The sequence below is a fragment of the Dromaius novaehollandiae genome, chromosome 27 (genome assembly GCF_036370855.1).
Source record: "Dromaius novaehollandiae isolate bDroNov1 chromosome 27, bDroNov1.hap1, whole genome shotgun sequence".
Classification (NCBI taxonomy): domain Eukaryota; kingdom Metazoa; phylum Chordata; class Aves; order Casuariiformes; family Dromaiidae; genus Dromaius; species Dromaius novaehollandiae.
In genome coordinates this window covers 3,463,771-3,478,917 of record NC_088124.1, presented here as the reverse complement: position 1 = coordinate 3,478,917, position 15,147 = coordinate 3,463,771, and the positions used below count along the sequence as shown (strand labels likewise).

Below are 15,147 nucleotides of genomic sequence, written 5' to 3'. Positions count from 1 at the left end.
TAAAGCATATCTAAGACTTAACCGGGAGGAGTGTGTCCATATCTGAATGAAGCATCGCCTTTCCAGTATGCTCCTGGGTGCTCAAAATCCCCCCGAGAAGCATATTAAATCAGTCACGGTGGGTGCTGACAAAAATAGTAACTTTAATTCATTCCAGTTCTGTTGATTTTTTGTCTGACATTGCAGTCAATGCAGTCTGTCTAATGCTATTAGACCAGACAGCTAGCAGAGGGTGACATGTTTTCTGCCATCCCCAAATGCTTAATTGGGGCATCAATTCCCCGTGTGACGGGAGCGATAGGCAGTGGGAACGAAATGCTCTCTGCCAGCGTTTTTTCGTACAACTTCCTTTTGGCAACATTTTTACTCTGAGGTTGGACCTTGTGTGTCTCCCTGTCAGAGGGGGACAGTACAGGTGGACATGGATGGTTCAAGACGCGGTGGTCTATTTCTGTGCTTCGATTGTCACGTTTCTTAGGGTTTTGTAGCTTGGTGTAAATCATCTCTCACAAAAGAAAAAGGGCGAGGGAAAACATACTGCGTGTTTGCTAGGTATAGCTAGCTCAGCGCTGCAGCATTAGCTGCGCAATACTTTTTTGGCTAGGAATTTGTGGTGGTCCAAGCAGCTTGCTCCCGTTTCTCTGGGAGTGCTGGATGGAGTCAGGATGGAGATAAAGTTTAGCACCTTACTGAGGAATTGTGCTTCCACAGAACCTGGGAGCCTGCACCTTCTAGATGCGTCCTGCTAATTCTCTCTGCATCCGATACTCAAGTTTACTTGCTGTAAAAATCTGCTATTTTACTTGGCTGCTGGGATATTTGGGCAGGTTCTGTGGGGTTTTTTTGTTTGTTTTTTGTTTTTTAATACTGCATTTTCTTTTCCTTAGATGCAACTTCTCCAGCACTGTGGAAACAGTGAGGCTTAATTTCAAATGAAGAGCAAGGAATGCTTACCTTAGCAATGCCACTAGTTCCAGTTCGCAATTTTATGATATTATCAGCTCCAGGCTGTTTTATATGACTTCCACAATGCTGCTCAGTTTATTGAATTTCTGCAGGAATGTTTTGCTTCCTTCTGTTCATGCTCCTCAAACTCATCTAGTCAGATTCAACAGGGGAGAATTCATTGCGAAAGTGATATTTAGTAAATCTCATTAGAAGCTTTGTAATTGTTTTGCAAATGTTGTCAAATTTCCACTTTCTCCTGGGGGTCAGTTTCCCTGTGTAGAAAAAGAGAGGCAACTTTTTCAGCTGCAGTGCTTCAGGTTAAATTCCTAAAGTGGGGAGTGTTGGGTAGTGAGGACTTGATTCCTGAAAAATTTAGACACGCCGGTTTGAAAATGCTGTTAAGCTCCGAGTAGAGACTGCATCTGAGCTTCAGTCATGTGCATGAGAAGCTAGATTTTAAAATGACTCCAGCGAGTGTTTTCCTTCCTCTTCCCTTCTGCAGTCTCCTCGATCAGCCTTGCCCCCATCTCTTCCAAGTTTTGTCTTCAGTCGGTTTAACTGCGGAAGCCTCCAGGCATGGTGCTGTCGGTGAGCTGGAGGTGAGAAGGCTCCAAGGACCTATAAGTGATGCCAGTTTACTCTTAATTTCCCTTTTTCTTTTCCCTTCCCTGCCAACACGCTGCCCTTGGACAGTGCACGGAGGGGGAGGTGCTCCCCAGACTGCAGAAACCCCAGCTCCCAGCCGTTCACTCCAGACACACTGATGGCTTTTCCCTGTCTTGATGGTTGAATTTTTTGCACTTCTTTCAGCAGAGCTTTGTTCAGAGCTGGCCCTCCGTTGCCTGCAGTCAGTGCCAGCATGTAGAGCCCATGTTTTACGTGAACTCTGCTCCATTGCATGTAATCAGCTGGAAATGCTCCAGTAATGGGAGCAGATTGCAGAGCGAGTGTCTGTAATGGCTTTAAGAATAAAGAGCAGCATATGCACTCAAACCAGGCCTGTTTCCCCCCGCAGCTCTTTATTTTGCGTCCTGCTCAGAGCCGGTCTTTGATGTACCGTAACACGCACAAGTGACCCATCCTCTCCCATGTCACAGCGCTCCAGGTGACAGAGCCCGCTGTCACCCCCCACCATACATTAAGTTTAAAGAAATGCATTTCCATTGCCAGGAGCCATCCGTAAGGGTAGAGCTGCCCTCTTCCTAGGGGGGAATTTTAGCTTGGATGGGCTTTTTTTTTTTTCTTTTTTCCTGTTAGCGATGCCAGCCCTGGCTTGCTCAGCTCCGGCACAAGCCTTCAGTCCTGGAGGTTAAACGTGTGGTTGTCGCAGGTCTCGGACCATTGAGCCGCGTTTCGCAACCCGAAGCAACTTCCTTCTGGAAGTGAGCAGGAATAGGCAGACGGCTTCTGGGAGAAATGTCTCAGATTACCTTCTGCACGGTTCCTGAACTGATCCCTCGGGCGGTTGCCGATACTTTGGGAACTTGTGCAGATTCGCTGTTGTCTGTTCAAGCAGTCGCTGTATTTTGGTAGTAATTCTGCCGTGTTTATAAAGCAGGGAGAGTGCGGCCGGTAGAGCATCGGCTGCATGGTGTAGCTGTGCTGGTTGAAAGGCCGGCTTCTGCACAGCCTGCTGTTAACCTTACGCTGGCTGTCAGAGCTGGCTGTTGGTGTTGGGTAACCGGGTAGTTGCAGGCTGTATCTGTTTGCAATCTTTGTTCTTAGCTCTTGCTTCAGAGCAAAGAGGAGCTGGCGGGGTGGGAGCCCTTGAGGGGTGGGAGCTCGGGGTCTTGCTGCGCTTGTGCAGAGGGGCAGGCATGGCCTCTGGTGGCCAGCTGAAAAGTTGGGTTGAACCTTTACGTTGGCAGTTGAGTCCCTTGTCGGTCGTTCCGGTTTCATTGCTGGGTACGCTGAGAGCAAGTGTGTGACTGCGGAGCCTGGGGCACCTGGGCCTCGGCCGTGGCGCCTCGCGGGGCTGGGTCAGCCGGGGCGTTTTCGTGTGTCCTGCCCCTCTGCCTTATCCCAGTGCCTGCTCTTCCCCATCCACTGTGCCATGGTTAGTCAGGGTCATGGCCCTCTGACTTGGAGGAAAATTTACCTCCTTAAACTCTTTGACTCTACTTCACTTGATAGGATATAGGGAAGGGGTTGGGATTTCTTCCCTTAGCATTCAGCATTGTAGCGTTTGCGCCGCGCACACAAAGCTGCTGCTGCCAAGCAATGGGCAAGTGCTGAATAAACACTGAGGCTTTTGCGACAGACCAGCTCGAAGCTTTCTGATCTGGTCCCGCTGCTGGAGAGGGGAGGGAAGGCATACGGCAGGGAGAAACGCCTCGTCTCGCTGCTCGGACTTTGCATGGCAGCAGTGTCCCCCAGTAGCTGCTTTTTCAGTGCGCTTGTAATCAGCTCTGTTTCTGCTTGCAGGTATTAACACATCCCTCCCATGCCCACTTCGTTTAAAGTGAAATAGGATTAAGCCTTTTAATCTGTTTATCCTGTATATTTGGTACTGTAGTTTAGTGCTCTTAGTAATATGCAAAGTACCCTGCTAGAAGGAAGGATAGGGATAAACGTGAGCCTTAAGTGAGGTGGTAGCCGTGACTGTAAGCTGTTCCTTCACCTCTTGAATGGTTCAGTGTCATTTCCACGTTTTTGTTAAATGTGATAGAAGGTAAACTGGAAGTCGTGTAATTCCTATGCATCTTCCTCCTCCTCATGCATTGAAGAGAAGGTCTTTAAATGGATTTCTTGCAGCGAGTTAGATGTGTTCCAGGGCTGGGAATACACTGGATTTCAGTGCGAAGGGAGGCAGTGAGGAGTCGCTTGTTTATTGACTTTGAGTGAAAAAGCCAGAGAAGGAGCATTTCAGAAATAAATGCTTTTAAGCCTGTCCTCCAGATGCTTGAATGCTGATGTGTAGGATGCATGTAGTGCTTTGGGGGAGGTGCAGATACCAATTAAACAGCAGCAGAACCACTTTCTTGCTTGCGCTATGACTAAAGCGGTCCCCGGAGAGCCATGGAACAGGAACCAAGCGGGCGAGCGGCCAGAATCCCGTCAGGGTCCTGGTACAAATGGATGCAGCCGTCAGTGTTCGGAGTCGAACGGCAGCGCCGGCTCCTTGAGGATTCAGCCAGCGATTGCCCCGATGCTTTCCTTCTTGGCGCGTGTTCTTGGAGGAGGTTTGTTTCCTCGGCTGTGTTTGTCGAAGCACATAGTCCCACCACAGCCCCTTCTGCGTGCACAGATCCTCCTCTCCTGGGAAGCTTCAGCTTTACGTCCCGCTGGTGGAAATGGCAGTGTGGCAACTTTGCTGAAAAGGAAATTGTTTTTCTCATGTGCCAAACCTACTTCTTTTGGCCAAAATCTTGAAAGGGAAGAAATTCAGGTGTGTGCAGGAGATCAAAAAAGTCATTCTTCAACTCATAAGATTTCGCCCCTATGTTTTCTTGGCTATGGTAGCAGACAGGGCTCAGCTAAGGTTTCTGCTTCCATCCATTTTTTCTTTCCTACCTGGCAACTAGTTGAGATAGGAGACTTGATCTAATGCTCTTGTGGCTTTATTTAAATATCCATGGGCTTTCCTGTTTAATGTGGTGATGGAGTTGGGGTCCCATACTTTCACTTAACTGTGTCTCTTCCAAATTTGGGTGCCAGGAAAGCTTGGGTGGTTATTTACATTAAAAGTTGCTGAAGTGAACTTAAGACTTGCTGATGTTATCGAGCACATCTTCGTTAAGAACCTGATCTAAACTAATCTAAATCCGAAAACTGTTGAAGGAGAAAGTCCACCGAGAAGTATGAGCTGGTAGTGCAGCTACTAGATTACACGCAAGTGTACTTCGTCACCTAGAACCGTTCGTTGCAAGCAAGCAGACCTAGCTGTGAAAGTTAAAGGGAGTTTTGCGGGTGCAGATCTTGAAACCACATTTCCTAGCTTCCAGAAAACGTACTTGTTACACAAATGCAGCTGCAAAATAAAGAAATTCTCCCTATAAATATGTCCATAAATCAGGAAGTTGCCTTTAGGTGAGGGCATTACTCGTTCAAGGAGATCTTCTGATGTTTCAAGGTAATGCTTTCAACAGGCTTCCGCTGAGTCTAGTTTTCAAGACGTGTTAGGTGTTTGTGCAAAGAAATGCATGAACTGGTAAACTGTGTCCCTTTTCGGGGCACTCGAAAGGAATTTTCTGGAAATAGCTGTCTGCAATTAGAGAGGGGAAAAGCACCTCCAGCAGGCACCGAATTCTTTTTTTTTGCAATGAATACTGCATGTCTTCACCTGCTCGCTCTAACTGAAACGCAGTTGTCATTCCTTGATAGATTGCCTGACTCAGATCTGGTGTAAGCATGCGTTTCTGTAAGGGAAGAAGGTATGTTCTGACAACATGGAAAAACAGCTAGTAAGGTGTTTTATCATTGCCTTGTAAACCTCTGAAAGTGGTTTTGTTACCTCTGCGCTCGAGCCCTGCTTTGCATGGGCTGACACAACGCTAATCCCGTAGCTGCAAGATGGAGACTTCCGCTGATCCCAAGAAATGAGTCATCCCCGCATCAGCAGTGGCTTTTCTGCAGAGAAGCTGGCATCGCTTTCCTGTCCTGGAAGGAGTCTGGAGTTAACGTGCTGTTGGGGAATGGTGCTCGCCAGCCTTCTGCGTTTAGGTCCAGCAGTCTCTGAGTTAGCGCGTTTAATGCATGTTCCGCTTAACTTTGAATTTAACCTATGCACCGTTCTCAAGTATCCGGATTTCCTGGAATAGTGTGTTCAAATCCCAATAGGACAAATTTGTCTGCTCTGGCAGTTTTATTCTTTTAATGTTTGAAAACTAGATGCTTTACGCAGATACTTATGATCACACTGTTCTTTCCTTTTAGGCTTTGAGCTCTCACTCCTGTGTGTTAACTGCTGAGCAGACTTCTGCTTTGCAGCCTTGAACTAGCTGCATTTCAGCAGTGGTTTCACATATCCTAGGTGGGATTTGGGTGCTGTTTCTCCGCAGCATTTCCAGCAGCTTTGGGAACGTGCTCTGCTCTAGCTTCCCTGTTTCCTTCAGCCTGAGCAGCTGTTGCCCGTAGCCCTCCTGGGGTCCTGCAGCCTGGGTGATCGCATCCTTGCTGCCAGTGCTTCTTGCAGATGTTTTTCCCAAGTCTAAAGGCGCTTAAGAGAAGCATGCGTGGTATCAGTTCCGATTACGCTTCCTCCCTTTCCCACTGCCTGCTCAATACTTTTACTCATCTCTTTCACTTAAGCGTACAAAGCTGCGCTCTTAGCTTTGTCCTTCAATTGACCAGAAGAAAACCCCACTGGGGACTGTTGCAAAAACCAAAATGGAACAATCCTTCCCTCTCCCCTCCAATCCCTTGCCCTTTAACAGAGCTCCTCCACTTTGGATCTCTTGATTGTTAGCAGGTAATTTACTGTACTTTGTTGCCAAGATCTTGGCAACATCGTCATGTTTGAAGTGCTAAATAAATGTGAGTTACTGCATGTTTCTTTTCTGATAGAAGAGTGGAGGCAGTAGTTTTAGTGGGAGAGTATTATATACACCAAGTGCTTCCTGTGCAGGACTGGAATGTTAAGTGAGACTTCTGCATGCATTTAAGATGCCGGGATTCTCTGCGATGCATTATATAATTATGCCGTGTATTAAATGGCCACCCACATTTTCTGTACTAAGTCTGAATTGTTTTTGTAATTGGTAAGATGCTGCAGCTGTAAAATGACAATGTCAAGCCCTTAAATATTTGTGCTTTTAGTGCTAACTCTGCTGCAGTTAATGGAAAATATTAATGAGGGCAAAAAACACATTTCTGTCAAGTGTTTTACAATAAGCCAAAGCGGCAGTCAAAATTAAGCTCCCATTGAGCTATGTGCTCTACAAGTGTTTTGGACGTGGGAAACATAGACGGGGCACATGCATAGGTTGTGAGCAAATCTCATGTTCCTCAGTTCGTTGGATGGGGAAGGATTGAGTTAGGAAGGAATCTGCTGAACGGAAGGAAAAAGGGGGCCATGGAAGGAGTAAGAGGGTGACAGTGCGGAGAAGAATATAGGAAGAAGGCACCCAAAGAGCTTTGGGTGGGGAGCAATCATTCCAACTGAGTGCTTTCTTTATAGCAAAGAAAATCCAGAGAGCGGAGTCTTAAGTCCTCTAAAAGCCGGAGATCACTGTTGGCTTCCTCTGCAGCTTCTGCAATAGCGAGATCTAACTGGGTTCCTCTCTCTTTCCTGAAGCCGGCCAAGAGGGATTGTTTGAGAAAGGATTGCTTGGGACCTAGCCACATTCTCCCCCTGCCCCAGGAATGCTCTGCTTTAATCTTCTCTGGTGTTGCATCAGCAGTTTATTTTTGGAAAGGCCATTGTATTATCTAGTTGTTGAGGCATGCAAGAAAGGGGTCGTAGCTCTGTTCCGGCCCTGCCGCGCTGTACCCGTTCCTGTCTGTGAAACAGGCGTAGCGTGGCCTTTTTCGCTCCTCAGAAACATGTGAAGTGTGCTTTGAAAACCTGAAGTCTTGCACCAAGCGTTTGGGATGTTTGTATTACCCATCCTGTAAGCAGGAAATGCCAAAAGAGGGTTGTGTTAGTGTTACTGGCAGCACTGTGGCTATTAATAGCCGAAATGTGTGTATTGCTTTGGGTTCTTGGGGCAATGGACTCGAGTTAACAGGCCTCCAGCCTTAATCGGCCTTATGTCAATTTGTCTGAGGCACTGAACTAAGGCTCTGAACATCTGGGGTCAGTTCTCAGCTTCATTAAGCTTCCTTTGCGACCTTGAGCCAAGCCACTCGTGCACTGGCTTCTTGTATCTAAAGTAGCAATAATGCCAATACTTGCACGCTTTGTTGTGAATGTTGAGTCCGTAAATACATTAGGGTAGGAATAGTCTTGTGCCTTCTGCTCTACCAGCGTGAGTGCTCGTCCTTAAAGTCTCCAGGTGCTTCTGTAATCCAGATGAGTGAGACCATAGATTAGCTGTTGAAGACTCATCACTTAACTTTCTTGAAAAATCCAGTTCTTCTCTAGGTGGCTTGGCCTTGACTCTAGCCCATTGCCTTGAATGATTTTGTGATTAAACTTAGTACAGTTCAGAAGAAATAAATGGAAAAGCAAGGGGACTATGTGGTCTTGTTTAAAGAAACTATTGGGTTTTATTGTGATCTAAAGCAATGTGCTTTATTCAGCAATTTTTACAAAGAGGAAGCTTTATTTAAAAGTCTACAGCACTTGCTGAATCATGGAGCAAGGGAAACTGAGCAGAAAAATTGGTTTGAATAGAGAAGATTTTACAGTTTTTAGGGTTTTTCTTCTTAATGCCTTAGATATATCAGAAACATTGCTAAAATACTACACAGTAAGTAAAAGGGGAGGTGAAATCTAGGTATTCATTTAAGAAGTTTGCTTTCATAAGGAAGGCTGCTAATGTAAAAGCAAAAGGAAAAAAAAAAACCCTGTGATGTATAGGGTTTTTGGGGGGCTGTGGGGGAGAAAAGAAAGCGAACAGCAGTGGTAGTCGGGTGGCTCCAGACCTTCTCTGAACTTTACTGTAAACTTCTCTTTGCAGCATTCTCCTTCCCTTGCAGAGATCTGTGTTTCTGTTTAATCAAAAGCAGCCCAGAGTCACAATGTACATAGATAGTGCTTGGCTTTATCCTCTGCTTCTCTCGGTACCATGTTTCCATTTTACAGATAAGCAAATGGAGGTCTGGAAGTAGACTTCCCCAAGGCTACGTCGCGCAGCAGGGAGCAAAGCCCTCGTGGCCTCCAGAGTCGTCACCGACCCGCTGGCCTGCGGGGCTCAGCGCGTTGCAGCGGCTTGGCGTCGGGATTTCCTGCGTTTTCTTCTGTCTTGTCTATCGTTGCCAAAGGTGGTTGGTTCTTTTATACCACCCTGTTCTGAACTGCTTCCCTTCTTGTAAAACCAGGGCAACAGGTCTGTAAGTAAGTATTGTTAAGATGAAATGATTCCGGCTTCGCCACCGCGTGATCCCACAGCTCCAGAAATAAGTGCTCAGCTGTTCTTCTCAGTTTGTTTCTTGTCTGCAAGCCTTTGGAGGTGGTATGCTCCACGTGGCGGTGCAGGCCTTGTGCCTCGGTGTCTGTGCGCAGCAGTAGCGTGGGGGCTCGAAGAAGAAACCCCTCTGAAAGGATTGGAGCCTGCTGAGCTGCTGTGTACTGCTGGTTTCCCTACGGTAATTTTTGTGTCTCCATACAACCAACTTACTTTATTCTTAACATATAGTTTTTAATGTTCTCGATGTTGTAAAATGTGCTGGACTGGGCTGGAACCACGAGGAATTAGGCACTGTTCCTTATTTATTTGTCTCAATAAAAGTTCCCGAAATGGGGCTGGTTGAGCAGGGTTTCACAGAGAACTCGCCCAGGTGTTTGTGAGCCTGACAGCTCAAAAATTTCAAATGCCTGTGGGACCAAAATCACTTGCAAGAAGACAGGAGACATTTTGGCAGTAAGAAGAGCAAATCTGCCCTGCTTCATGCAGGGGATCTTGGAGGAGCTGTTTCTCAGTTTCCAGTTGGTTTTGTCGCTATCGGTTCTCAAAATGTTTTGTCTGTCGAGTTTGGGGTGTTTAAATATTAAAACCTGTTCCTTGAAGGAGCATTTTGGAGATCCGTACAGGTTTGAAAGTGCTGGGGACTGATTCAAGAATAAAAGCTGGTGAGCAGGATGGTAAGTAGCTTTCTCTGCTTTTGAGCCTCGGAGGTTCTTGATGAATTTTTCTAGACAGTTGGGTCCTAGCCGAGAGCTCTCGCAGGGAGTGGAGATGCTCTTTCCACATGTCTACGGGCTTGCCCCGTGCTGGGGAACGGCTCCACGTTGGTGCTGTGATGAGCTCCTGACACTAGCGGAGAGCCTTCTCACTAGAGCAAACTTCTTGCTAAGTTCCCCTTGACTTAAACCTCTAAATTTTCCTTTTTGGCCCCAAAAGACCTGACACACTCCTCATTTCAGAAGATCTAATTTTAACCCCAGACTGTCCAGCTCTTCTCCAAAAGTGGTCTGGGGGACTTTCCTAATATTTTCAAGCAGAGCTTGGGCTTTGTTTCCAGCAGTTCTGCCACCATTTCTGCAGATAAGGTCTGGGATGTTGTTCAAATTATTATCCTGTGGCTGCACCAAGCGCTGCAAATAGTTCTCCGGAGGAACTGCGGTGTCTTTCAAGAGGAACGTTCCCATGCTAGTTTTTTTCCAACTCCTAGTTTCTGCTGACTATGGTAGGGCAATTTTCCTGTGTTTAGATCTGAAATGAGAAGCTGGGGACCTTATCACTGTCTGTCACTTCAGTGCTATGCACTGCATAAATAAAAGTGGGATGAAGGATTTGGCTTCTGTTAAGTCCAAAGAACTTTATGGCTTTCCTAGCTGTAAGGACTGGAGAGGAAGAGGAGGGAAGAGATTGATGTACTTGCACTGCAATCTTGACATCTAAATAGAAATAGATTCTTGGATGCTTTGATTCCTTCAGTCTGAACTTCTGGGTGATATGACCTTTCTTTGATAAAAGCTTTCTCTGTTTGCAAGAAGAAAAGGGGTGTCAGGCACACAACATTCTTCTTCTTTTTTAATGTCTTAAAATCCTAGCAGTTACAGTAGATTTTTGCAGTAGCAAAAGGTCCCTCTTAGGGGAGGAGAAAAGTTGGAGTCTGAGCCCTATGGAGTGAACTCTGTATTTTACTCTAAAGCATTAACCAGAAGAGTCTTATGCAAGGGTGTTTTTCTCGTAGGGAGGCTGCTCTGGTGGGAAGTGGAAGTCTGGTGCTACAGTCCCCATTTCTGCTGCCAACCAGTTGGATCACTTTGAGCAAGTGACTTGGTTTATGCCGGTTACGCTGTTAATCTCGTTTTTCCTTACTTATTTCATAAATATATCTTTCTGCTGGAATTATATTAAATGGTGCTGGTTTTCATATGTGCACCCTGTAATTCTTTGAGCTCGGCAGCAAAATACCGCTCTGTTCATCATGTAAAACAGTCAAACTCTCCGGCTTTGGTCGGGCTAGCAGCCTGTGCACGGGGAGGTGCAGATGCAGTATTTATAACCGATTGAGACTACAGACAAGTCTTTCTGGCACTACTTTTAACCATTAATTGCCGCATTAAATCCAGCAGTAAATTGTTTGGGCAACCACGCTGGATGAGCCCACTGCCAGAAATAAATCAAAGCCTGAGAATTGCTCAGGTCCCCTTTGTGCTTCAGGCCTGTTGCAGCTGGGTGGTTTTTGGCTATTGTTTCTTGGGGGGGGGGGTGTTTTTTTTATTTGGTGTCTTGCATATCTTCAGGGCATGGCTTAGGCCATCATCCTGCAAATGATGCTGGTGGCACTTGCAATGCCTTGCTCACATGCATGGATTGGCCATTTGCTGCTGGTAGTATGCGGTGTGGTGGTAGTGCAGGAACACCTCTGGTTAAGCCTTCTGATCCTTTGCAAGTTGGTTTTTGTGGCTTTCTTCCCTATCTTCTTGGAATTTCCCCTTAGCTCCGTCTCCTGTTGTGGAGTTTGCATCTGTCCTTGGACTGCAAAGCCTTTTGTAAAGGTCCGCTGGATCAGGAGTCTCTTGGAGGAAAGAGACTTTCCTCCCCATTTCAATGAGAGCTCCTGAAGTCCACCTGAAATGTGTTTGAGAACAAAGTGCATTGCTTCGTTTACTTCTGAATTTGCACTTGATCTGCTTGAGATTCCTGTTGGTTTGGTGCCTCTCCTGCTGCTTTTATACACTGCGGTGGAGAGTGTTTCTGGCGAGCAGCCCTCTAGTAATGACTGTTATTTTAGAAAACCTAATAACTGCTCAGGCTGCCTCCGTATCATACAATGAGTCGTAGTGATTACATGCTGGGGAGGAAATGAAATGATCAGGAAAGGCCTCCTTCATAAAAAGCAACAGTTGAGTTTTATTCTAAGCCAGTTAAATTGGGGATTAGAGGGGGCTGTTACGTCCCACCCCTAGTTTAGAAACAAGGCAAAGCAGGAAAGCATGCTCTGTTAGGAGAAGCGCGATTGTCTAGGGTTGTAATAAATCCAATACAGTTCTTGAAAGCCTCAAGTTTAAAACAGGGCAGCGCGTGGAGAATGATGGGTTGTAATAGAGGGCCGTGTTCGGGAACGGTAAAAGGCTTCAGATTTCCTTGGGAGAACGTGTTGGTTGGAATTCCTGTGCCCTTTCTGGAAGACAGTGGTGGCACTGGTGAGGGACGCCAGACCTGGTGGCTGTAGAAACCAAACCCCTTTAGCAGCAATGTCGAGAGCAATGCCAGCTTCTTAAACGTGCAGTTCTCCGCTATTTTAAATGGGACACCTTGAAGTGGTTAGAGGGAAGATTAATCCTCTACAGCCTACTTAAATGCTTGGTGTTAGACTTTGGAACAAGGGAGGGAATTTAAGTGTTCTCAAAAGTGCTCTGAGACCACCTACTTTTTCATATAGACCACTAACAGCTGTCAGATGGAAATGATTTTTGGCCAGTATAAAGTCAGTGTGGCTTCACACTGGTGACCAAGAGAGGAGGCTCTGTATCCCACAGTCTTCTGCTTGCACCCCTGGTGACTCTTGGCATGGGGGGAAAGTTTCCCAGATCCAACAAAGTCCTTCAGAGGACTGTGAATTAGTGGGGGTTTACTGGCTCTTGGCTTTTGTGGTCGATGTTAATAGGCACATGTTCCTCTGAAGATGCTTTTCGGTAAGCACATGTATGGCTGAAAGATGTCTGGTAGCAGGAGAACGTGGAAGCTCTGGTATAAGATCAAGCATCAAGTAGTGAATCCGTTTAATGGCTCTGTGCTTTGATACTAACCTCTCTTCTTAATGCAGGACATACCCACAGCTGCCCGGCCACTGCGAAGGTTTGCTTCCAGATAACCAGCGTGGTGCAGGAGCTCTGCTGAAACTTTGTCCTGCCAGCGCCCCTCTGTTTGGTGCACGCCTAAGTGTTCCCTGTACGTTTTGTCTTGCAGCATCTGGAGAGGGCCAAATGTGAACTGCGTTGACAGTACTGGATACACTCCACTGCACCATGCTGCTTTGAATGGTCATAAGTGAGTTTGTCTTATGATGCCTTTTATCGCACAGAATACCATGTGCTTTACAAACTGGTTTCTATGTAACTTTTCACCACTCTAAAGCTGTTTCCCACTGAAGTAGAAAGGGGCAGTGGTGCAAAACTACACCATCTTCAGGACAAGAAGTGAACATCAGTGCAGTGAAGCTGCAGAGGCATTAGTTACAGAATGTAGTTATACACTTTTTTTTTAATTTGGCAGAACACTGGGGCTTTCAAACACCCTTTTATTTGCAAGTGATTCGGATAAGATGTAACAAGATCTTCTTGACGGCTTCTCCAGTAACAGTCCTCTGCAGTCTGTCTGGTTTCCTATGCATTGCTGTGCATGCACCACTTACAATGTGCAAAAGCAGATTTTTGTATTTTTTTAAATAATTCTGTGGTCTTCTGTGTGGTGGATCTTGCATTTTTCACTGCTACCTAAGCTGCTGAGAGATGGAATAGAGTTAAAAAATCTTTATTCATCTTCACTGTGCTGATGCAATTCACCTTTCACCAGAGTGGCTTGCAGATGACTTCTGTCTGTGTTCAGCTGCATTAGTATAAAAATAACATAGACTGTTTCTAAGCTGATCTCAGCAGTCTTTCACTTTTTTCTTTGGGCAACATTTAATAGGAACATGTTATAATCACGTTTCAAGATGATCCCTGAAATATTCCTCTTTGGGTGAATTTTTTGTAAATACTGTGTGATCACCTGATTGCAGAATGCAAGCTGTGGGACAGGCACGGGATACCTCCTGGACTCAAGTTTCCCTTCTCTCGCAGGGATGTGGTGGAAGTTCTGCTGAGGAATGACGCACTAACCAATGTAGCAGACTGCAAGGGCTGTTACCCTCTTCACCTGGCAGCGTGGAAAGGAGATGCAGACATAGTGAAACTCCTCATCCACCAGGGACCTTCGCACACTAAAGTGAATGAGCAGGTCTGCGTATTTTTCTCTAATGTACCATTGAATCACTTCACTAGGATGTAGGAAGACCATTTCAGCTGGCTCCTGACCCTGCCCAAACTACTAGCAATTGCTATAAAGTCCTGCTTGCTAATAGGATATAGAGGGGACTGTCTAAAGCAATACCTCCAGTTCTGAGTTAGTGGTTGAATATGGCTGAGGTATATATGTTTATCTACATAAAGAGATAAGAGAACCACTGAGCACCTAGGAAGTGGTCCCCTGCTTTCATACTGGGCTTCTAAAACTAACATGAATGGTTTTTCCTTTCAGTTGCTGAATAGCTGAGAAGTTTTCTAGTACTGTCAAAGGATACATTGGCTCCCTCCTTTGGGGAACTAATCGAAGCAGCTTTGTTTAGTCTTTGTTTGGCCATGCTCTCTTAGCTACTCTCCTGGCTTGTCTCTAGCACTTGCTCCAGTTAACTAATTTGTAAGTTGTAAGACAGTTTTAGCTCCACTTGGCCCCAGATAAATCCCTAGCGTAATAAGATATTTTCCTCAATCAGGCAAGGAAAAAGTCATGTGGATTTCTTCCTTTTGTCAACCTGATTGCTTTTGGGCTAGGATGCAGATGGATTGATTCGTATCAAACGGCCGTTCCGCACAGTGGGCACTGTGTCCGCGGGGAGGGCTGGCTCCCCTGTGTAACTTCCCCGGGGACGTCGGCAGGTAGCTCCCTGCAGTTCCAGGGAACTTCCGAAACGTGTGAGGGGCAGTGAAATTAATGCCCATCCACTTCGACAGTGGATCCCAGGCATAAATGCTATTGCTTGAACTCACAGAAATGTCTTTAGTTTAAGAGTTTGGATAAGGGGACTGGTCTACTGAGCCGTGTTACTGAGCTGCTTATGACTGAGTGGGCTTGGGCAGACATGCAGTAACAGATTCGAGTCAGATGCTTAGAGCTGCAACAGCCCTTGGTTGTCCTGTCCTGGAGGCAGGAATATCTGTCGTCCCTGGGAATCAACTCCTGAACCACTCAGCTTATCAGCCAGGTAGAAGGGAGTAAACCAAAAAAAGTTTGTCTGCCTTGATACCTTAAGGCTGAAAATGTATATTTGTTCAGAAGTTAATTCACAAGTAGCTTGGATATCCCTGGCTCAAGTTTAGCAAAATCTGTCAGAAGGTCAAGCTGAATGGCTAGGAGCTCTAAATTTTTGCTGTTTAATTTT

At 46.0% G+C, this 15,147-nt stretch overlaps 1 protein-coding gene across 10 annotated transcripts in view; it reads left to right on the top strand.

Moving 5' to 3' along the window:
• Window positions 1–15,147, top strand: part of ANKS1A (ankyrin repeat and sterile alpha motif domain containing 1A) — a 106,880-nt gene that overhangs the window by 16,815 nt on the left and 74,918 nt on the right. For all 10 annotated transcript variants that reach the window (XM_026111960.2, XM_026111957.2, XM_064497984.1 and 7 more), the window contains exons 2-3: window positions 12,915–12,995; window positions 13,790–13,946. In XM_026111960.2, the coding sequence (XP_025967745.2) occupies window positions 12,915–12,995; window positions 13,790–13,946 (238 nt within the window). The remainder of the gene's footprint in view (window positions 1–12,914; window positions 12,996–13,789; window positions 13,947–15,147) is intronic.